General features: G+C 47.6%; 8 protein-coding genes across 8 annotated transcripts; 3 read left to right on the top strand and 5 right to left on the bottom strand.

Moving 5' to 3' along the window:
• Positions 1-600: 600 nt before the first annotated feature.
• Positions 601-1,714, bottom strand: HO173_010161 (uncharacterized protein; the record flags this gene model as incomplete). Its single annotated transcript, XM_037312047.1, has 3 exons — positions 601-1,229; positions 1,401-1,619; positions 1,696-1,714. The coding sequence occupies 3 exons, from the start codon at positions 1,712-1,714 to the stop codon at positions 601-603; spliced, it is 867 nt and encodes a 288-aa protein (XP_037161061.1).
• A 150-nt stretch (positions 1,715-1,864) lies between these two features.
• HO173_010160 (uncharacterized protein) lies at positions 1,865-2,440 on the bottom strand (the record flags this gene model as incomplete). Its single annotated transcript, XM_037312046.1, has 2 exons — positions 1,865-2,279; positions 2,370-2,440. The coding sequence occupies 2 exons, from the start codon at positions 2,438-2,440 to the stop codon at positions 1,865-1,867; spliced, it is 486 nt and encodes a 161-aa protein (XP_037161060.1).
• A 67-nt stretch (positions 2,441-2,507) lies between these two features.
• On the bottom strand, positions 2,508-4,353 carry HO173_010159 (uncharacterized protein; the record flags this gene model as incomplete). Its single annotated transcript, XM_037312045.1, has 4 exons — positions 2,508-2,578; positions 2,730-2,943; positions 4,091-4,238; positions 4,331-4,353. 4 exons carry the CDS (start codon positions 4,351-4,353, stop codon positions 2,508-2,510), a joined length of 456 nt encoding a protein of 151 aa, XP_037161059.1.
• Positions 4,354-5,248: 895 nt separating this feature from the next.
• On the top strand, positions 5,249-5,956 carry HO173_010158 (uncharacterized protein; the record flags this gene model as incomplete). Its single annotated transcript, XM_037312044.1, has 1 exon — positions 5,249-5,956. One exon carries the CDS (start codon positions 5,249-5,251, stop codon positions 5,954-5,956), a length of 708 nt encoding a protein of 235 aa, XP_037161058.1.
• Positions 5,957-9,265: 3,309 nt separating this feature from the next.
• HO173_010157 (uncharacterized protein) lies at positions 9,266-13,067 on the top strand (the record flags this gene model as incomplete). Its single annotated transcript, XM_037312043.1, has 3 exons — positions 9,266-9,679; positions 9,732-9,915; positions 9,976-13,067. 3 exons carry the CDS (start codon positions 9,266-9,268, stop codon positions 13,065-13,067), a joined length of 3,690 nt encoding a protein of 1,229 aa, XP_037161057.1.
• A 690-nt stretch (positions 13,068-13,757) lies between these two features.
• On the bottom strand, positions 13,758-14,769 carry HO173_010156 (uncharacterized protein; the record flags this gene model as incomplete). Its single annotated transcript, XM_037312042.1, has 2 exons — positions 13,758-14,513; positions 14,683-14,769. The coding sequence occupies 2 exons, from the start codon at positions 14,767-14,769 to the stop codon at positions 13,758-13,760; spliced, it is 843 nt and encodes a 280-aa protein (XP_037161056.1).
• Positions 14,770-15,209: 440 nt separating this feature from the next.
• On the bottom strand, positions 15,210-16,315 carry HO173_010155 (uncharacterized protein; the record flags this gene model as incomplete). The annotated part of the gene is made up of 3 exons (XM_037312041.1): positions 15,210-15,643; positions 15,694-15,855; positions 16,246-16,315. 3 exons carry the CDS (start codon positions 16,313-16,315, stop codon positions 15,210-15,212), a joined length of 666 nt encoding a protein of 221 aa, XP_037161055.1.
• Positions 16,316-16,382: 67 nt separating this feature from the next.
• HO173_010154 (uncharacterized protein) lies at positions 16,383-17,594 on the top strand (the record flags this gene model as incomplete). The annotated part of the gene is made up of 2 exons (XM_037312040.1): positions 16,383-17,530; positions 17,588-17,594. The coding sequence occupies 2 exons, from the start codon at positions 16,383-16,385 to the stop codon at positions 17,592-17,594; spliced, it is 1,155 nt and encodes a 384-aa protein (XP_037161054.1).
• Between the last annotated feature and the right edge of the window lie 2,894 nt (positions 17,595-20,488).

Here is a 20,488-nt window from a genome sequence, read left to right as displayed (position 1 = left end):
AAATGGCTGGAATGGCTCCAATAGCTGGAATGGCTCCAATGGCTGGAATGGCTCCAATGGCTGGCATGGCTCCAATGGCTGAATAGCTGCAGATATCTATGTGACTGCAATAGCCTCAAATAGCTGGTATGCTGGACAATTCCATATGGCTGGAAATGGCTGAGTAGCCTCATGGCCGCATGGCTGCAATAGGGCTGAAATAGGGCTGAAATATCCATGTGACGTGGCCTCAAATAGCTGGAATAGCTAAATAGCTTCATGGCCGCATGGCTGAAATAGCCGAAATATCCTTTCGCAATGACTGATAAAGAGAAAAATGATATGGCTCTGAAAGAGACGAAATCGAATGAAGAGCCGTTGACAGGTGCAAAACAGGTGGCTATATAGCTCGTACTGGACACCTGTCCCCAACCCCTTGCCGGGGTACCAACAGGGGTACCAACCCACTAACCCCCAGTCCCACTGTGGCGAACGGCTGATCAAACAGCCACCAACGCTATGGCCTCATAATGGACCCACTAACCCACAGTCCCACTGTTGCGGCATTTGAAGATGTGATCAAAACCCTCGAACGAGTCATAAACTCTTCCGTGACACGTCTCAGTTTTTCAACATACCACAAGAAGAGATCAAAGCGAAAGAATACTCACTACCTCTCCCAGCACCTAAGACATCGCCATCCGAAAACCCTCCACACGCTGTAAGCCCCACAAAGGAAGAGAAAGACTTGCGGCCATAAATGAGATCTGTCATATGTACGTCCTCGGCTAGGAAACCGGCGTACGCCATCTCCTTCGCTCCGTTGACACCCTGTTCGCGCAGTATGGCAACAAGTGGCTTCTGTTTGAGGGATAATCTCTGCGAGAACTTGGAAGCGAGAGACGGAGCAGAATTCAGGAAGCTTTTTCCGTGCAAAGGTTCTGCAGGGCCGAAGGTGATATTATAGGACAGACCTGGATCGGAGTCATCTTCGAACGTTGCCTGTTCTGTATCTGCACAATCCGGATTGTTGCGTACGCGCTGCATGTGATAAGATGTGCTGCTCCAGAATTTCTGTAGCTCTGAACGACGGTTGCGATAAAGAAGCGAGGCTGGGTCGGCGTTGTGGTAGATAGAAAGCTCCTGATCAGATGTGACAGTGCCAATCCTTTCGATCATCTCAGGTGGTGGACCACAATTGGCGAAGCATCGCTTGAACATAGTCTCATCTCTCTTTCCGACTTGGAAGACTGTGACCATTTTACTTATCAGCTGCTTTCACTGCGAGAACTTAGAAGAAACATTTCAAAATGACCAGTAGCAGACGACTGACGGGTTCGAGGAGCAGTGGCTCCTTCATTAGGTTTCACTACTAGAGTATCCTCTGAAAGGGGCCATTTCAGATACAATATAGAACGTACCTGCCGCAAGCTCCTCCGTGAAGAGTGTGGAAATGATGTCCGCTGTCTCGTTTCGGCAGAAATTCTCCAAGAGAAGGCTTGCACCGCATCTCCCAGCAAATATCATCTCCACGATAGCTGTGAAGATCCCACCGTCAGATCCCGCATCGTGGTATGCTAGGACTACCCCTGAATCGTGTGCTTCCTCGATAGCATAGAAGAAGTCTTTCAGAAATTGAACTGGAGAACACGAAAGTGTCAGCGCTTTTGATTTGGACTACACAGTTGTGAGGTCTCGGAGAAGATGGACCCTTACCTTTTCGTACATCAGGCATTTCATCTCCGACTTATCCAAAGGCTTGAGCCAGGGCACTGCCCCCAAGAGATTTGTGTCCTTCTGCAAGGTCAGCGACCAGCAGGATTGTTTCACCAATCCCATTCTCCTCCGGTCTTCTCAGCCGAGGCTTTCATGTGTTGGTGATATTTTAGACCATTCTAAAAGCGGATGTTACCAGAGAAAGAGGGGCTACGACCTCCCTAGCCTCCTGGCTTTGCTGGTCCCGCCAACCCATTTTCATGGGTGTCGAGTCTTTCCCCACCAGTATACTTATTCTCAACTGCTTACACAGCGCTACGACGGCCTTGACAGCTTCATAGAGTGCTGCTCCCTCTCCTGGATGGTGGATGGCCGACGTCCAGTTTGCGGATAGCGGATAGGCGAGTTTTTGTAGCGAGACGTCTGCAGCAGCCATATTGCACAATGCCTCAGCAACTTCCATCCTCGCGGATGCACCAGGATTGATCAGTGCGAGGGTCGGCTTTATTGCTGTTGCTGTTCTGGTCCTTATCCCCTTTTGCAAACAAGTAGCTGTGACACCAACATCTGCAACAGGAATTTGCCTAAGAAGGTCGGAGCGTTAGCAACCTTTTCCAACAAAATGAAAATCTCTAGTTTTGCAAAATCGTCAACGAAAGCCTGTCTCCACTCACCACGGTCCCACAAGCTGATCCCTAGCAACCTGCCCTCCCACAGTTCGATCTCCAATTGCTATCAGAAACATCTTGGAGGCAACTGAGGAGAGCCGCATAATTCGCCTCACTATCCCATCCAAGTAACTGTGCTTAAGTTTAGGAAGGTAGGTAGGGCGACGGGTAGAACATATCTTTCCTGCGCCTCATTGCACCAGATCTCGTAGCAGCTGAACAGAATTCAGAGTCAGCACGGCGTTCCTCAGTCGAACGAGGGTCACGATGTAACGAGAGAAACACAGCGTCTCAAGGGACGCCTTTACTGTCTGTTGACCTCTGGAAAGAAAAGGAGAGGGTAGGGAAGCCAGAAAATTTACCCACTTCTACATCCTGCGTTGTCGTTATCACGGAGCTCAAAGTTTCCTCCAATGCTAATGTCATGAACGAGTTCGGGAATCGCATTGCTCAAGCCACCCGCACCCACATCACGTATGAACAGGATTGGGTTGTCATTTGCCATGGACGCGCAAGCGTTGATAACCTCTTGAGCCCGACGCTGTACTTCGGCGCTGTCTCTTTGAACGGAGGCAAAACCCTATCGTTCGTCAGCAGCGGCATGTCAAGGATTGGGTGTCAAGGAACGTGTGCAGAGCAAGCGCTCCCCATGAAGATTAATGGAGCGAAAATACGGCCTCGAACGAGAAGTAGGGGCTGGTAAAAGACGTACAAGGTCCGCAGAGCCCTCATTTGACGTTGTGCAGAAGAGGCGGATCCACTACTAAGCCCAACCAGCATTGAGGGGCCACCGAGCACGACTATGATTGATCCAGATGGTACAATAGCTGGATCCTTGAGAAAATATTGCGGTCGCACAGTGCCCATTCCACCAGCAGGGAAAAGGAAAAACCGCCCAAACCACCCGAGAAAAAAAAGAATTTTTTTTTTTGGTTTTTTTTTTTGGGGTTTTTGTGTGGGGTTTTTTTTTGAAATTTTTTTTTTTATATTTTTTTTTTTTTTTTTTTTTTTTCAAAAAAAAAAAAAGGGATTTTTTTTTTTTTTTTTTTTTTTTTTCCCCCCAAGGGGGGGGGGATTTTTTTGGTGGGACGAGGTGGCCTGCCTACATCGAGCTCTCATGGCTGCTTGTGTCCAGGGATATTGAGATCTGAAACAGCGAAACCGCAGATTCCAGCCTGCGGAGAGCTGCCTCTTCCTACGCTTCCTTTATCTACAGAGTAAATCTGCATTAGTGTGCCATTTTCCGAACAATATAGACAGGAGTGACATTTCCAGCAAGTTGTGCTTGACACGCATTTGCCATATCCGAATGAGGTTCTGAGGGCAAAGCTTATCGCTGGCAAGACATACCTCTGATCTTACCTCCAGCTCCAGTTGCAGCGCCTGGCCAAGGACTAATTGCTGTCGGGTGCTCAAGGACCAGTTCAACAATAGTATGCCCTGGGAAAGGAGGGAACGAAGAGTGCGAGGGATCTGTCGGTCGCCAGTGCTGCTGAGAGTCCATGATGATTGCATGTGGCCTGGTAAGGAAATATTTTCTTTTAGGTACACCTACGTTATGCTTATTGAAACTGGGGGCTAGCATGGGTCTAAGGAAACAATGATGATATACCTTGAACTTTTCAATCATAATGTATCCTGAGCTGTAGACCATGGTTCATCCTGAAGATTTCCGCGCGTTTTAATACAGAAAGAGGATATTGAAATGAGCCTTGATGTTTACTTACAGTTTCTACCTTTATGACGTTGTAGACTGGCTTATCCACGACGTTGTATTCGCCATTGATGTGTGAGGGCGGCAGAAAGGAGCCTTCCGAGCCCAAAATGACTGCCGCGTTGTCACTGTAGGCACTGGACAAGGCATTGAATTGTTCGCTGAGGCAATATACGTATTAGTCTTGGCTCACTTCCATTGGCGGTGTCTGAAGGCCTAGCAGGCGACATCCGAGCTTGGAATATTTGCTTACTGCACCAAGGTCGGAGTTAGCATAGTCTTCTTGTCAATTCGCTTGATAAGATCCTTGAAGCCCCAGACATGGACAATGTTGGTAGCATTGCTACTCCACGGTGATATTGTCCGAGGTGCAACATAAAAGACCTTTAAATTACGAGGATGGCTGGATTGACTCTAGCGACTCTGATCCGCCAGTCAATCCGTCATTGAAAGTTTTCACATCCTCAGGTGTGGGCACCCCCCCGCCTAGGCACTCGTGAAGAGCAACATGATATTTATAGACAGCATGCAATTCAGCAACGTTCAGTTGCCGAGCTAGGCCTTTTCTTTTGCGCTTGTTGAAAGCCTGCCCGCCGCGGAAGATAAGTAGCTGGGTCATATCCTAGCTGAATATCAAGGGTTCTCAGTTATTGCTGCTGCTAGTCGAGTAGTTGCTTCTTAGTCAAAACCACCCTGAACTAAAACTTTGATGCAGCTGCTTTTTGTTGGTAGGGGCCGGTAAAAGTCGAACAGTCGCTGCTCATTCGCCAAGGGACTCTGAAGTGGTTACAGTTATTGGGTTCCAATATAAAGATTTACAGCATCAACGATGTCCTCTTGGCAGTCTGGCGCGGGAGTTCCCACCAATGAGACCACCTCGTTTTTCCCTCAAATTTGATGCCTTTCGGAGAGGCTAGCTTCTTACAGCTAGACTGCCAAGTGGCAAAACTTTTCGGCCGCACGAGTATGCTGGGCGGGAAGGAGAGGACCTAAGAAACTCCAATACACACGTTCTTAAAATCCTATATATCTTTTTTTTTCAATTGTAATTCATCTAACCACGCCCTTCACCCGCAATAATATTTCATATAAGATATTATCCATTTCAGAGGTACCATCTCCAACTTCTCCTCTTCGAAGTGTAGGCAGAAATAGCACAGCGGTGCTCACCATGTGCCCACCATCCTCTTTCAACTCCAGCTCAACCTCTCCCATCACCAATGCTGCTACAATTAGTCCTCCCAACATAGTTCCCCCATCCCCCATATGCACAAGCACCTACCATCTCGTCCGACAGAGCCTTCCACCCGCAATCTTCAACCACAGCCTCCGAGTCTACCTCTACACCCAAGCTCTCGCCCAATGCGCGAACTCCCCCTGGGTAGCTCCCGACCGTCTCCCCCTCCTATTCGTGGCGTGTCTCTTCCACGACATGGGATGCGCAACCGAAAACGACGGCCCGCAACGTTTCGAAGTCTGCGGCGCCGATGCCGCCGCGGGGCACCTCCGGAAATTTGAGGTCAACGACACGGATGTCCAGGAAGTGTGGACAGCGATTTCCTTGCACACTTCGCCCGGTATCGCAGAGCGGATTACGCCGCTCGCTCGGTTGGTGAGGCTGGCTGTGCTCATGGATTTCAATGAATTGGGGAAGAGTTCCTGGATTACTGAATCCGAGCTGGAAGTCGATGAGGAGAATTATCGGCGGAGCATCGAGGAGCGATTCCCTCGTCTGAGCGCCGAGAAGGTGCTGGGAGATATTGTGGTGGAGCAGGGTATGAGGCAGTCTACAAAAGCTCCAGCGGCAAGCTGGGCTGGGGTCATGGTTAGAGCAGCGAAGGAGGAGCCGGAGTGGGAGGGAATTAACAAGGCATTTTGAATCGGTGTTGATAAGGGTTTAACCAGACCTGAAACTTTCCCCCTCCCCCTTTCAGGTCTTCTTCGTCCTTGTTCTTCATGCATCAGTTTGGATGTTCCCAGGGATTCAGGTTCCGAGTACGCGGTGTCGTGAGGCTTTGACACGCTAGCCCGGTTAGAAGTAGAGCTGAGTCAAATTCGTGATACAGAGTAAGAAGGTATCCTAGGATGGAAGGGTATCGTAGCGTGAACAACTATCGCAAGGTAAGACGAAACTGCAGAGTAGATTACTTTAGGTTCTATCTCTTCTTCTAAGTCTTGAATATCCTGATAGCCGAAAATGGTGAGTGGTCAGCATGCGCACTCAGATCATGAAGAAGAAATAGGAAAACCTGTGAAGATTCCAGAGCTGGAAACCACGATTCAAGCACAACACCACAAGATTCAAGGACTCAACACTGCAGTGACACGCCTACGGACGTCATAAAATGTGCACTCAACACACAAGGTTTGGTATCTAAGGCGTACATAGACTAATCGCTCCAACTCCGAGACCTTACTAGATCCGGATATCTTAAGAAGTGCATGAAACATGAAGGAGAAGCTGGTTGAATGGCTCAGAGCAATCGAATACCGCAGAATCTACGTGTGGGGTATGGAACAGAAGTAGAAGATGAACCACATGTGTTTCAATTTAGAACACCGCGACGAGCAACGTCTGACTTCAAACGACACAGGCCATTTGAAAGAGTATTTAGCAAAAGTCATGCCTTGAGAGGGTAAAAGCCAAGAATGAAATCGAAGATATCCTACAGTCGCCAGAAAATAGTGCCAATCTCCACGAACTTTTCCTAAGAACCGCCATTTTACTTGCAAGCGCGCAATTATAGAAGTTGTCCAATTCAGGCGCGGTGCCAGAAAAAAGTGACAGTTTCCACAACTTTTCCCCAAATTTCGTTATTTTGCCTGCAAAGGAATTAGTTTTCCCTACATACGTTATCCATTCTATTGACGATCCTAACAGGCAGAGTTGATTTGGTTTGATTGATACCCAAAATCTCTCTATGCATGACTTTTGCTACATTTTGTTACTTTCTGTCTTATGATAGCTACTTGCTGAAGACCCGTTGAGTCCTTTAGTCCTTGACCTTGTGTACTGCCCAAACCGACCAGCTAGTCTCGGACCAGGAGGGCAAATGTGTAATCTTATTACCCTTCAATCCCGAGCAGGGTGCAATATTCCTCATGCAATGCCTGGAGGTGGTTACGGATCCTCATTCAGGTATGCAGCTGACAGCGGTCAAAGCGACTTTGAAGCTTCTAGGCGGAATTCCATTGTTGCTGGCGGTTGTCGCCAATTTCCTGTCTGACTCATTGTGGTCCCCCAGTGTCTTTGTTGAGCAGTACGATAGATCTCCCTACCGGTGGTCTGGCGCCATTAAGACAATCCGCCTTAACGGTCTGCTCTGGTATGGAACTCTGAAAAACGTTTCCGACAGTTTTAAATACGCGCTTCAGGACTTGTCAGCAAAGGTTCGCGAGGTTATCAGGATCCTCGCGTTGTTCGATAGCATAGAACTCGCAAACTCGCTGATATCTTCCAAGCACAAGGATGGTACCCCAGACTTTCTGAGGCCCAGGCGATTTCCCCGCTTTATTCATCCCTAGCTTGCAACAACCAGAGGCTGAATCTGCTAGTGAGCCATCGATACGCATCCTATCCCGCGAGCTTCAAAAGCACAACCTTGTACAGAGAGCGATGTCTTCTGGTGGACGCAGTCCAATCGTGACAGTCAACACAGCGGTACAGCAAATGATACGGAGAAGACTATGGCAAGATTCAAACAGGGGAAGTCTAATGAGACGGCATATAGACAGGCGTACAAAATTATGCGTTGTGCAACGCCAAAGGCGTTCATATATCGGGAGCCGGTGCGAGATTTGGACCAAAGATCACATATTCTAGATTAGACAAACATATCCAGCACCTCGGAGCGATAGCTGCCAAATAAGACTCTGGCCCTGACCATCAGCTTTGCTTCCCTTATCTACGATGGTGGTCTCTATTCTGATTTGGCGCCGGCAGATCAACCTAGAAGAAGGAATTCTATTGTTCAGCCAAGCACTCAAAACCCTTCCCAATCCCAGAGATGCTCAAGACAACTTACTTCGGTCCCATGTTTACCTTACAACAGGACGAACGTTCCATAGCATGGGCCATATCTCCAGGCCAAGTCCGCAAAATATTTGGATTCTGCGTGGGTTCTCCGTTGAGAAGCATATGAGTACTTGAGGTCTTACAGTCGCAAGCCTTCTCACAAGACATTTCCGTTCTGTGCCAGAATCAACGTAGTAGCGGCGTAATTACACGGAGGTGACTTGAAGACAGCCCAGAGCCTCCTCGAGAAATGTCTCTAGGACTATAGCAGTTGGAGCGATGAACAAGAAATGCCCTTCGATGGTGCGAAAGTATATTATGGCCAGGCTAACTGCCATCTGGCGCGCGGCGACGCAGACTCCACTATACAGTTCGCACAGAAGGGAAGAGCAGCCATAGAGCGGCGCCTATCAAGTGACATAGCTTATTGCCATTCATTTCCCCATGGCTGCTTTCTGCTGCAGCTGGGCAAACGAGATGAGACCCTGACGCTCCATGAGCATATATCAAAAGGACGTAGGAAGTATTATGGAGGGCAAGGCTTACCGGCCTCGCAAAGCCATCGAGCCATTGCAGTATTGAACGACGGCGGTTGAGCTGGTTGAATCACGAGTCATGGTATCGACGCCGCCATGTTCTTCATGGACCGGTGCATATTTGGAAACCTTGCTTTCTAAATCCATGCTCAGGACTTGAATCAAAAATAGGTGCTACACCAAGGGAATTTGGCTCAATCAGAGCCCCTTGAAGATGGTACCTCTGACAAGATTTGAGGTCATGATGTCTCATGTACAATATTGTTGGGCGTGATTAAATCAACTTCATTTTCATGAGACCGATCATCACCATTGTTGTCACAATCTACTCGTGCAGGAGGTTAGCCAAAGTTGGAGAGTGTCGCAGGTAAGAGACTCTACTTGTAGGGTCTAAGGTACAGGTAAGGTACATTAAGGTACTTTAAGTTTCCGTGCTAAGCGCAGCTAGCTCACTCGCTAAAGCGGCCACGCCCGTGCGACCGACTCCCGGGTGCCAAGCACTCGCGTGAAGAGTGAAGACGCGTTTTTTCTCGTCACGTTCGCCATGATCCAGAAACTTGACCCCTTTCTTTCTCTCAGCGTTCTGCTCGAAAAACTTCAACAAACATCTCTGTAGCTTGAGCTGTAACTTGGGAACATGGCGCCCTCGTCCAAATCTTCGAACAGCGCTCGTGGGACCCCTACACCCTCGCTGACCAAATCGAACTCGAGCTCCAAGAACCAGACGTCCATTGCAGGTTTCTTCAAGAAGCATTGCGAAGAGCCGAATGCCAATGGAACGCCAAAGATAAATGGCACCTCATTACCGATCAACAGCTTCGCGCGAAAGACTGCAGTCACGGTATCCTCGGGAGGGTCGACCCAGAGCATGACACCTGCTCCAAGCAGCGATCCTGTCGAAGATATCAAAGAAGAGGAAGACGCAAGCGCAATCAATCCCAACGGGCAAAGCGCCTCCAATACTTTGCCCTCGCCAATCACTCCTGCAAGTGCTCTGAACGAAATTGATGGAAACGGGGTCCCTGCTGGCTTCTACAGCCCTTCACGGAAGGTCTGCCTGCCTTTCCCGACGATCTTTTTCCCAGCTGATAGTTGTTTTATAGGCAAAGAAAGCTGTGAATTACGCCGTCGACCCTGATTCTGACGAAGACGAGGACGAGGACGACGAGGACGCGTTCAAGCCTACGCGGAAAGGAAGGGCCTCAAAGCGGAGAAAGACAAGCGTCGAGAGTGACGACGATGTCTTCGTGGGAGATGGTGCGGCAGAGGATGATGTGGTCGAAGAGGGTAAACCTGCCCCAGCCCATTGAAGGGTTGGATCATGATGCTGAAAATGTTGTGGTACAGATGACTTCGTGGTAGATGACGAATCCGACGAGGCCATGCCTACAAAAAAGAAGCGAAAGAGGTCTTCTCCCGCTCAGTCTACATCTCGGCGCGATGCTGCTTTAGAGTCCATCGGGGTGGATGGCGACGAAGAAATGCCTGCGGTTTCTACTGCTCAGCAGTGGTCTTTTGATCCCAAAGCCGTCCAGCCATCACAGCTCAGGAATGCTCTAATGCGGAAGGCCACACCAAAGAAACCTGAGCCCAATGCCAACAAGGGAAAAGCCAAGCCAAGCAAAGTCGAACGGCGATACGAATGGCTAGAGCCAGCTAATATCACCGACATCGATAAAAACCGTCCAGATCATCCAGATTACGACCCAAGGACAGTGTACGTACCGAAGTCGGCATGGATGGATTTCACCCCTTTTGAACACCAGTACTGGGAGATCAAGCAAAAACATTGGGACACAATAGTCTTCTTCAAGAAGGGCAAGTTCTACGAGCTCTACGAAAATGATGCCACCATTGGGCATCAACTCTTCGACTTGAAGCTTACTGATCGTGTCAACATGCGCATGGTCGGCGTACCCGAAGCTTCTCTAGACATTTGGGCCAATCAGTTCGTGGTTAAAGGATATAAAATTGCGCGTGTGGACCAGGTCGAATCTGCTTTGGGCAAAGAGATGCGAGAGCGAGACAGCGGACAGTGTGGTAAGGCCACGAAGGTAGACGAGAAGATGAAAAAGATCATCAACCGAGAGCTTGCATGCGTGCTTACAAGCGGCACTCTTGTTGACCCGGGCATGCTTCAAGACGACATGTCCACGTACTGCGTGGCCATAAAGGAGTCGGAGCAAGAGGGACGGCCTGCTTTCGGCATCGCGTTCGTGGATACCGCTACCGCTCAATTCTTCTTGACTGGTTTCGAGGATGATGTCGAGATGACGAAGTTTGAAACGCTCATCGCGCAGATAAGGCCTCGTGAAGTCTTGCTTGAGAAGTCTTGTTCATCCACGAAAGCATTGAGGATCTTAAAAAACAGCACTGGGCCAAACACGTCAATAGTATCCTTGAAGGCTGGTAAAGAGTTCTGGACAGCGGACACCGCATGCAGAGAGATGGATGCTGCTCGATACTTCGTGAATGATGATGGAGACAACATCGAAGCTTGGCCAGAACCTTTGCGGCAGGCCCGAGAGGAACATGAGTCTGTGATGTCTGCGTTCGGTGCATTGGTTCAATATCTACGGACTCTGCAGATTGAGCGTGATCTTGTGACCCTGGGCAACGTATCTTGGTATGATCCCATCAGAAGTGCGGGCACCCTTATCCTGGACGGAAAGACCTTGATCAATCTCGAGATTTTCGCGAATTCGTTTGACGGCAGTTCGGAGGGCACCTTGTTCAGTCTCTTGAATCGATGCATCACTCCATTTGGAAAGCGAACGTTCAAACAATGGGTATGCCACCCTCTCATGGACGCTGTAAAGATCAATGCACGCCTCGATGCTGTTGAGTCTCTCAATGCAGATACTACTCTTCGAGATCAATTTACTTCCCAGCTCTCGAAACTGCCTGATCTTGAACGAACAATATCTCGCATTCACGCCGGTGTATGCAAGGCTCAAGACTTTGTGCGAGTCCTCGATGGTTTCGAGCAGATCGACTACACAATAGGCGTCTTGCGCAATATGGGCTCGCGCGACGGGATCATCGGTCAATTGGTTACGAGCATGCCAGACATGAGAGAACTCTCCAAGTATTGGAACAATGCCTTTGACCACGATAAAGCAAAAGAAGCAGGCCTACTTATTCCCGAGCGCGGCGTCGAGGAGGACTTCGACGCGAGCCAAGACCGCATTCAGAGCTTGCTGGCCGATTTGGAGACTCTACTGAAGAAGACAAGGAAAGAACTGAGATCCAACGATATCGTCTACGCGGACAACGGAAAAGAAATATACCAGCTCGAGGTCCCTGTAAAAGTCAAAGGGATACCGAAAAATTGGGATCAAATGTCCGCAACCCAAAAGGTCAAGCGCTACTACAATCCTGAGCTCCGAGGTCTCGTACGCAAACTTCAAGAAGCACAAGAAACCCATGGCCAAATCGTCAAAGAGGTATCTGGCCGCTTCTTCAAGAAGTTCGATGAAGACTATGTGACGTGGCTGGCGGCAGTACGAATTGTGGCACAATTGGACTGTTTGATATGTCTGGCTAAAGCATCTTCAGCATTGGGTGAGCCAAGCTGTCGACCTGAGTTTGTCCATGATGAAAGGAGCGTGGTCGATTTTGAAGACCTTCGCCATCCGTGCATGCTTCCCAACGTCCCAGACTTCATCCCCAATGATGTCAAGCTCGGTGGTGGAATGCCCAACCTCAACCTGCTGACAGGTGCCAATGCAGCTGGTAAATCCACCGTGCTCAGAATGACCTGCGTTGCCGTTATCATGGCCCAAATCGGCTGCTATGTCCCCGCCATATCTGCTCGCCTTACTCCCGTCGATAGAATCATGTCCCGCCTTGGCGCTCAGGACAATATTTTCGCCGCCCAATCTACCTTCTTCGTTGAGCTTGCAGAAACCAAGAAGATTCTTTCCGAAGCCACACCTCGCTCTCTCGTCATCCTCGACGAACTTGGCCGCGGCACTTCATCCTACGACGGTGTGGCAGTGGCCCAAGCGGTTCTGCACCATGTCGCCTCCCATATTGGCTGTGTTGGCTTCTTCGCTACCCACTACCATTCTTTAGCCGCTGAATTCGCCACTCACCCCGAAGTTCGCAATTGCCGCATGCGTATACACGTTGACGACGAGAACCGTCGTGTCACCTTCCTTTACAAGCTGGAAGACGGAGTCGCGGAGGGCAGCTTCGGCATGCATTGTGCGAGTATGTGCGGGATTCCCGAAAAGGTGGTCGAGGAGGCGGAGGTAGCGGCCAAGAAGTGGGAGCATACCGCTAAGATCAAGGAGAGTCTGGACGTGGCGAGACAGGGGTGCTGGATCCCGTTGGGGATGCAGAGCGATGTCGCTTGGATGCTCAGGGAAGAGCTGGAAGAGGCTGTCGGGGCGAGAGGAGTGGATGTGTTGAGAAGGGCTATTGAAGGGCTGTAGGACTCCCAGTCCAGAGGGATGACTGCGTCGATGGGGGTCTCATACTTGGCCGGTGTGGCAGGGCTGGCTTGGGCTTTGAATCAACGTTATGGACAGTCTAGACGGTTCGCTTCCTTTTGGCGCATTTCTCACTCGGCGTCGTCGGCTTAAAAGCATGCGTTCATTCGGCTTCACACAATATCCCATCAGCAGATAGCGTTCCTGTCATAGCAAGCATGTAATAGTAGCGAGATGCTTTGAAGCTTAAATGTCTGGCATTGATGTAGCTAAAGCCTTAGATGGGCTATCAATGATGATCAATGATTCATGTAGCCAACTTCCAGTCCTTGCCTGACCTGACGACCTTTCATCTCGAGATCCAAACGATCACCACTTCCAATGCAAATCTGATCCCCTTTCCACCTGAAACGTATGGCCAAGGACGAGTATCCACCCACGAGCGCTGAGAGAAAGGGAAATTGATGCCCAGATCCACCAAGAGCGTATCCATTGAGTCGATCTTTGAGAGGAAGGCGAGATCGAGGTAGCTGGTTGCCGGATACTTTGGTGGGGATTGGGACACTGTATTGCGCTGTTAGTAGTGTGTACAGATATGATAGTAAATGCGGCGGAAGCCACGCTGAAAACAGATTTATAAAGAGAGAGAGAGGACATAGTTGGATAAAACAAGGACGCAAGGGTATCTTCACCTCAAGCAGCCTGGCCCTCAGTGGTGTAGATGTTGAACAGCTCATCTTCGGCCATCTTCTGCTCCTCCGCATCAAAGCAACGGTCGTCACCCTCCTGCTCCTCCTTCTTGACGTTGGCGTCGCCGCCGAAGATGGAGCCCTCCCCGTTGGTCTGAGCGACGGTTTCAACCCCGTGAAACTGGGCGTTGGCAGCGTCATTGTTGTCGTCGGCGGCGGCCCCATCGGCACCGGTAGTGACTTTTGCGTTGGCATCTTTCTTGGCTCGCTTAGTGGGAGTGGCGTTGGGATCTTTGGGCTTGCTTGGGCCGCGCTTGCGCTTGGGGGTGGGGGTGGGGGTGGTGATTCCGGTGGCAGCGGTGTCGTTGGTAGCATCCTCATTGGTGGTGGCCTTGGTGGGAGTGTCACCGTTGGCGTCAGTCTTGGAAGGGCCAGTACGCTTCTTTGCACGACCTTTCTTGGGAGACTCGGCGCTGGGAGTCACTTCAGTATCGGCGTCACCTCCTTCAGCATCGGCAAGTTCGGTCTTGATGGCCTTGCCGCGCTTCTTAGGAGCAGCTTTGCTAGGGGTAGCTTCATCGTCATCGTCGGCGTCTCCGTTGGCAGCAGCTTTGCCCTTGGCTTTCTTCGGAGTGGGAGCGGCGGCGGCATTGCTGACGCTTGCGCCAGCCATGAGCTTCTTCTTAAGGGTAAGGAAGCAGGCATTGGCTGATGCGGCGGTTTTGTACCCGGCGAGCTGGGCCATCTTGGCGTAGTCGATCTGCGTTGAGTGTCAACGGAAAGGCTGCTTCCAAACGAATTTGATGACAGAAGTGAGGTGCAGTAGGAAAGCTTGAAATTTGAAGCCGTAGAATGTGCAGAACGGATGACGTGGAAACAGTCAAGGCCAGGAAAATGTTTTGATGTTAGGAAACGCTATCCGAGCTCACCTGCAGTGCACTGTCATCCTTCAATGACTGGAAGGCGATTGCGAGCAAGTTCACATCGCGAGCAGTGAGCTGAGGGGTTGAAGACATGTTGTCTTAGGTTGATTTTTGGTACGGATGTCGGATGTAAGAGGAAGATGGAGCGAAGTGGATCGAAAGATGGTTACGATGTTGAGTGGAAGATAATGTTGAGTTGGACGAGAGTGTGATGAAGGATGTGAGTCTCGTAGATCTTGGGAAACACTAGCGTGCTTTTTAGGTGAATTGAGCCTCAGTTGGCGAAAGTGAACGGAAGATGCCCTCAGAAGTTCGACATTTGTGGTTTCACTTGCAAGCTGCCAGATGAATTTACCACAGCAAGAAGTACCCTCAGCGCCTCGTTAGAATATTACCCTCTTGGCTGATCCTGAATACCGGCTCTGTCTCCGGTAAATGAATTAGAGGCTTCTTTTGAATCTTTGATGTAAATGAACACGGGAAAATGAACACCCAAGACTCGACTTTCTTTGGGCATACACCGGATGTGCTGACTATTTTCGGTTATGCGCTTCTTCATTGGACTTTTCTCGAGTATTCCGTATCTGTCCTAGAGCTTTTTGCCACACCGCAGTCTCAACCGTCTTCCTTCGTTCACTGCCAACGAAGAACAGGTTCCGCTCCTTGGGCGCCCACCATGGCCTCTTCTTGATTGAAGAGAAATGTGGTACTCGAATCAAATTCTCAATGCCAAAACGAGCTTTGGTAGGACGCAACTCTGAAATTTGCATCCTGGAAATGCGGAGACTTCCATACGACTTGATGGTGGTCAAGTCAACTTCCGTTTTTGACGGTATATTCCGTGCCCAATTCAAGAGATGCTCTGTTGACCGCCGGGCGAATATTGGTAGCTTGATGTGGACAAAAGCCACAAATGGAGCAGCATAATATGTCACATAGAGCAAAGGAACGGCTCCAGCAGCAGCAACTAAGAGCCCGCATTAGGCTTCCATCAGGCCCTGAAAGGATTGTACTGACCTGCAGGTGCAACCCAAGCGGGCTGTTTCGGGTCGTGATAGAATGTAGGTGCAACAAGCAGAACACTTGCGGTGAAGAGGAAAATTGTGGTAATTTTGAGAAACCCCACGAATACAATGCGAGGAGTCCCAGCATGATAGATCAAGAGCCGCTCTGGAATATCTATAGAATCCAGTCAATCATCTTCATCTGGATAGAATTACTCCGTATCTTACCTGCTTTCGAGGGAGTTTGATACGTGGATGCGAACGATCTACAGCGTCTTGATAGAGAACGCGGCAAAGGACGGTACCAAATATCTTGCTTTCCGCGGAGATGGCACCGCGAAGAGCGCAACAAGGCCCTGAGGAATGGAGCCATCGCCGCATGTGCGTACTTCAATAAGTATGTTTACGGAGATGCACTGCAATCTGAAGACCATTTCGAGCGCGTTAGAGCGCTAACAGCGGCTCTTTAGGCGAGACAGGGATCGACAGGGAGGGTCCTCGGGAGACAATGCATTGCAGCATTAGCACCTCGAGGAGCCTTGATACGAGACACTGTCTGGCTTACTTTTAGTGCACAGCAAGGCGGGAAGAGAGTCATCTGATCTCTTTCCACATCCTCTCGTTCCTAATACCATGGTTTGCCGGATGGAAGTGTTCTCGGCTTGGTGAAATGAGGCCACCCTTTAAGTCTCATACAACACGATGAAGGCTAGACTGTCGTTCCTTCTCTACGCACTAAGGACACTCATACTCATCAGCCTTTCGGCAGCATACACTCCACTGCCTGATGAAGCTCTGAAGGGGATCCCTCGCCCTGGCGACGATTTCAACATCAGAAATGGCAAGCTGCTTTCCCAAATCCTCCAACCTAGAGTACCTGGCGGCCCAGGCTCTGCCGCCGTGCTCAACCATTTTGCAGAATTTTTTGGAAGCGAACTTCCAGAATGGACTATCACATACCAGAACTCCTCCTCCACGATCGCTGTGCTGGGAAACAAAGAGATGCCATTTGTCAACATGATTGCGACCAGAGATCCTCCCTGGTCGAACCCCGGAGAAGTTGGCTATCTGACACTGGTCGCTCACTACGACAGCTTAATGAAACCCGAAGGCTTCATTGGCGCCATTGATAGCGCTGCTCCCTGTGCCATGCTCATGCACACAGCTAAGAGTCTGGAGGATGCCCTCACGAAGAAATGGGCTGGGATGGTAGAAGCTGGAGACCATGATTTCGAGGACCACAAAGGCCTGCAAATAATACTGCTGGATGGCGAGGAGGCTTTCGATACCTGGTCTGACACCGACTCGATCTATGGAGCAAAATCACTGGCTGCGGAAATGGAATCAACTTATCATCCGGCACTTTCGACCTACCACAACGCACTATCGACCATCCACCTGTTTGTGTTACTCGATCTGCTGGGTTCGAGGAATCCCAAAGTCCCAAGTTACTTCAAGGTCACGCACTGGGCATATAAGAAGATGGCGGATCTGGAAAAGCGCCTTCGCAACCACTCCCTCTTCGAGTCATCCGGGTCCTCATGGTTCTACGATGTAGATAAAAGCAATGATCGATGGATGGGTGGAATGATTGGAGATGACCATGTACCCTTCATGGCCAGAGGGGTGGACGTGTTGCATCTGATACCATCACCGTTCCCTCCAGTATGGCACAAAATGAGCGACGATGGCGAGCATCTGGATATGGATACCACGGAGGATTGGGCTGTGCTGGTGACAGCTTTCGCTGCGGAATGGATGGATTTAGGGAATTACATGGGCGTAAAGTCGGACCATAAGAGAGCGTCGCGCGATGATCAGGTGGAAAGAATCATCAGCAAAACAGAATTGTGAGTGCGTTACAACCGCCTCTCATATCGTATCGTCAAGCTCATTCTGTTACGAAGAACCTGAAGCCCATACGAAGCATTATGCGGTCCTACTATCTACGCCACAAGTAGCCGGGTTGTCCACCAGCAATCTTGCCAAACCGGCTACAATCACACATGGCCGAGGCTGTCGTAGAGTCCAATACGCCGGAGTCGACGAAGGGAAGATGCTATTGCTGTGGCGTAGGAAGCATCTCCATTGGGGTAGAGTACATACAATTGGCCGCGGGATTGGTCGGTACCAAAGCTGAAACGAAAATAAAGACCATTGGACTCTCTGGTTCGATGGGGCGCATGGAGAACGACTTGACCCATACGGACCTGCATCTCGTCCCTCGAGTTTGGCAATCATAGCTGGTAGCTGCTCATACGCGGGCAGAAGCGGAGTATCCACGGAACGAGATATTCCAGTCGAAGCAGAAATCACACGCAAGCGCATTGCCTTGAAATCGGCTTTATACTATGTCTCAGTGAGCCTGCGATCAGCGCTGTGGCACTTGAGAAGACGGACACAGGATGACCGATCTAGAGCTGGCCTGGCAAGTACAGTGCAACGCAATATGAATATAATATGAATTGAGCGAGTATTCTACTTGAGCCAATCATCATCGCGGGAAGAGCGTTGACATAGGGTTATCTCACTGTCCAATATACCAGGAGCTGATTCAGCGTCCGGAGCTCTATCTGTATACCATACTTTGTAAAGATTCTACGAGGCCGCCTCGACCTCGTTCTACACAACTACATTGACTACATTGAAATACCCTATGGGCCCCGTTCAGGTCTCGCACCCTCCTCCGCCTTGTATACTGAGTGTCCACAGCCGATCTAAATAACTGCTCGCCCAACGCTTTATCTGTTTCTGGCCCAAAAAAAATGTGATGTTTCCGACTTGAGAAGGCCACCAAGACGCGCCTTTTTTTTCCCATGACCCCTTGATAGAGGATTACTATCAAACATCGGGACCAATAATCACAGGGTTGACCATGCTGCTTCAACTTTACACGATTGCGCCTTTATGGCATGCAGGTGGCAGGGCAATGTGGACAGCCGGCATCCTCCTTCTCCTACATGGTTATCCTCTCAGAAAATTGCTGATTGGACCCTATCTTCATGTCTTACAAACTCGCCCTGCGCTATCAAGTTAACCCTTATAGGTGAGACTCTTCAAAATATCATTTATAAAAGTCGTTCACCAGGTTTTAACAATTTTCGAATTTACCGCCGTTCGTATTATATTAAAAAGATTATTATCGAGACCTTTCTACTTAACTTTATACTTAAGATAATTATTAATTAACTTAAATATAAATATTTCTTTAATAACTTATTCGATTCAATCGTTAATAGTCACGTACTTCGGCGATAAATTTATCTATTCTAATAAGAGGTTATTTATCGCGAGACTTAAGAGATTAAAGTAAAAGACGTTATAGATTCTTATAATTAGCGAAAATTTTAGATAATATAAGATTCTTATAAAGCCTATAATCTTAAATAGATTAAGTCTCTTATAATTTAATTTACAAAAGAGCGATTAAAGATAATATTCTTACTACTTAAAAGATCTTATCGCCTATCTAAAAGATAACCTTTATTAATACTTATTAGCTTATATAACTATAGCCTTCTAAGCATAATCTATATTACTTTAATATACTTAAGAATCTATTTCATATAATTCGTAATATTCTCTATTTAAGCAATATTAAGACGCTTATAAATAATCTTATAATTAATAATATTCGAGCTAAAACTTATTCGAGAGAAAACTCTTATTCGCGAGGAAAGATGAAATATTAGTAGTCGCTAAGATAGTATTATTATCGGCGAACTCGATAATAGATAATTATCTTATCTAGTCGTCCTATATATAATTATAGTATATTTAAAATAACGCTTTATATTCTAATTTGCTCGCTTAATCTATTTATCGATTTTAGAGTAAAAAGCTATTAATAGCTTAACTATAATATCTAATCGCTTATAAAAGAATTTCCATATAATAGCTATAAATTAAGGCCTCGATTCGATATTATTAAGGTCGATAGATCGTATAAATGAAATACTTCTTTAAGTAGTAAGTTAATTATCTTCTTAGTAATAGTATCTTCGTTAATATTAAAATAAGCTATATAGTAATATTTCTTAATAAATTAATTAATTACTATCTAAATAGCGTTATAGTTATCGAATATAAATAAGCCTATAACGAAGTTAATCGATATATCTTATTATCGTTTTTATAAGATTAATAGAGACTAAAATAAACTATATTTTCGATCTCGAGGTATCTTAGCCCTCTAATAGATATAGTAATTCTAAACGTAGGTAACTATTATCGCCCTTATTTCTCGTTAATAATACTTTCTTTTAAATAGTTTATAGATACGTACTACCCCGAGATAGTCGTAGAATAATTAATTATATATCTCTCGAATAACATCGATATATATATTATCGAATATTTACAAACGATCCTTATAGTAAAGTATTTCGTTTTATACGAAGTACTTATTAAGAGTAATCCCTTAAAACTTATCCTTACCTCGACGATAGCGTTACAAATTTCTATATAATAGTTGTTCTTCTTATTAGCGCCTACTATCTTATAATAAATAAAGTTATTAATTATATATACGTTAATACTTTCATTATCTAATTTTAATTAATTAGAGATAAAGATTATTTAATACTATTAGCGTAATCATTCGTTTTCGAAATTAATTAATTTATATCTAATTATTTATATAAGTATATTTATCTTAACGTTCTAAGGCCTAGATTAATAAATAATCTTTATATTAAATTCAAATAGTATATTCAAATAGCGAGTCTAGCGACGACTAAGGTCTCTTTCTTCGACGAAGTATATTAAATCTTTATAATCCGTGAAAATCTTAATAGAGATATTAATAC

This window comes from Letharia columbiana (genome assembly GCF_014066305.1).
Source record: "Letharia columbiana isolate WasteWater2 chromosome Unknown Sc0000046_s0, whole genome shotgun sequence".
Classification (NCBI taxonomy): Eukaryota; Fungi; Ascomycota; class Lecanoromycetes; order Lecanorales; family Parmeliaceae; genus Letharia; species Letharia columbiana.
Note: the sequence above shows the minus strand (reverse complement) of the source record. Positions and strands in the feature narration are given on the sequence as shown.